The sequence below is a fragment of the Coptis chinensis genome, chromosome 2, assembly GCF_015680905.1.
Source record: "Coptis chinensis isolate HL-2020 chromosome 2, ASM1568090v1, whole genome shotgun sequence".
NCBI lineage: Eukaryota > Viridiplantae > Streptophyta > Magnoliopsida > Ranunculales > Ranunculaceae > Coptis > Coptis chinensis.
The window spans coordinates 41,587,576-41,590,032 of NC_141457.1; the positions used below are offsets into that span (position 1 = coordinate 41,587,576).

The 2,457-nt window shown below is 40.3% G+C and overlaps 1 protein-coding gene across 1 annotated transcript; it reads left to right on the forward strand.

Moving 5' to 3' along the window:
- Positions 1–235: 235 nt before the first annotated feature.
- On the forward strand, positions 236–1,158 carry LOC147516075 (uncharacterized). The gene is made up of 2 exons (XM_086593158.1): positions 236–798; positions 996–1,158. The coding sequence occupies exons 1-2, from the start codon at positions 236–238 to the stop codon at positions 1,156–1,158; spliced, it is 726 nt and encodes a 241-aa protein (XP_086449284.1).
- The last annotated feature ends 1,299 nt before the right edge of the window (positions 1,159–2,457 follow it).

Below are 2,457 nucleotides of genomic sequence, written 5' to 3' on the forward strand. Positions count from 1 at the left end.
GACTTGGAGGATAAACCTCCAGATGACACTTCTCCACAGTCCTCGAGATAGGCAGATGAGGTGGATGATGAAACTGACGATCAAATCATTTAAAAAAAAAGGCAATTCCAAACCACAATGGCAGCTGCATAATAGAGATTTGCCTTCCACCAGGTCCAGATCCCTATCTAGGACTGGAAGTAGGGCAGAATAAGGTGACTTCACCATCTCCAATAATAAACTCCCTCTGTTCACAATGAGGTGCATATTTTGGAATATAAGAGGTATAGCCAATGAACGATCTCAGATCAGGCTATCCAAACTTATCAACAAATGGGATCCAGATATCGTGGGTATAGCAGAACCAAAGATACAACCCAATGATATTCCCATCAATTTTCTCCACTCATTGGGAATGAGCACTGCCTTTTTCTCAAATCCTGGAACTGATCCCAATCGAGTTCCCAATATCTGGCTCATATGGAAAGCATCGCTGCCCAGTCCTACTATGGTTTATTTTTCAAACCAGCACATTATAGTGGAGATTGAAAATGTACTCATTACCATTGTTCATGCGCATTGTATAGCTATTCAAAGAAGGCAGCTCTGGCTAGAACAATCCAATATTAATCCACTTAATCTACCGTGGATGATTATGGGGGACTTCAATGCCTACTTGAGCATCTCTAAAAAGAAAGGAGGAAATAATCCGTCTTCATCAGCCATGAATGACTTCAGAAACTTCATAAGTAACAATCAGATGATGGAAGTTCCAAGCAGCGGATATCAGCTCACTTGGTGGAATAAGCAAGTAGGGAGGTTCAAAATACTGGGTAAGATCGATAGAATGCTATGTAATGCAGGCTAGGGTCCAAATTTCCTGGTTGGAAATACCAAGTTCATAGCAGAATCTGCTCTCACCATTCTCCGCTACTGGGGGGAAATCTTACCATTTCGCAGCCCAAGAACAGGCCTTTTAAGTTCTTTAATATGTGGTGTACTCACCCTACCTTCAGGGATACTGTTTTTGAAAGCTGGCAGATACCACATCAGGAAAATTCCATCTTTATTCTTATGCAGAAACTGAAAAGGTTGAAGGGTGTTTTGAAGAAGTGGAATAAAGACACTTTTGGCAATATCAAAGTCAAAGTGGAGGATGAAACAAAGAAATTGGAATAGCTGCAAGAACAATTTGAGAAGGGAAATGTGACAGAGGAATTCACTATGCACATGGTAGATCAAGAAAACCAAGTGGAGCTTCTGTTACAGCAGGAGCAAATGTTCTGGAAGCAGAAATCAAGAACAAAATGGGACAATGACAATGACAGGAGTACAAAGTTCTTTCATGTTATAGCAAATAGAAACAGAAGTAAGTCATTGATTACAGAAATGAAGAATGATGAGGGCATCATTTTAGATACGCAAGATGAAATTGGGAAGCATATAGTCAAGCACTATTCTGACAAATTTGGGAAGGTGGACCATAACATCGACTGGGAACTCATTCATAATATGCCTTAAGAGATGGTATCGGAGGATAAAGATTTTCTCACCACTAACCCTTCCGCAGAGGAAGTGAAAGCGGTAGTATTTCATTTGAACCCAAACATCTCTCAGGGACCGGATGGATTCTCAGGGTATTTCTTTCATCACTGTTGGGACATTGTAGGGCATGATCTAGCACGAGTGATAAGATATTTCTTCATTAAATCTAGATTGCCCCTTGGCTTCAATGCCAACTTCATAGTTCTTATCCAGAAAAAGAAAAATGCCAATCATCTGGGGAAATTTCACCCTATATGTCTCTCAAACTTCATTTTTAAGGTAATCACCAAGATTCTTGCTACAAGGCTGAGTCCTATCACAGAAAGAACTATCAGTAAGGAACAATATGGCTTCATTCGCAATAGAAATTCCCAACAAGCCATTGGACTAGCTTCGGAGCTAGTGAATGAACTACAAAGTCCCAGGTATGGTGGAAGTATGCCTATCAAACTAGACATCTCTCAAGCCTTTGGCACTATGGACTGGAACTTCCTGTGGGTAGTGCTGGCGCATGTGGGATTCAAGGAAAGTTGGATCAGATGGTTACACATAATCTTTCATAGTAATACAATGTCAATAATGCTTAACGGAGGTCCTCAAGGATATTTTTCAGCAGAGAGAGGACTGAATCAAGGCGATCCTCTTTCCCCTTTATTATTTGCTATAGTGGAGGACTGTCTAAGCCGAAGCATCAGCAGATTGGTTCTTGATAAGAAAATTTAACACATGGTGATAAACTCCAAATATTGTAGTCCTTCCCATTTAATGTTCGTAGATGATATTTTCCTTTTCTGCAATGTTAACATGCGAAGCAATAAGCAGCTTGTCAAACTTCTCCAGAGATACTAGGACACTTCGGGGCAACTCATAAACAAGGAGAACTGTAAGCTTTTTCTTAGTCCAATGAAAACCAGGCAAAAACTTTTGATTCAG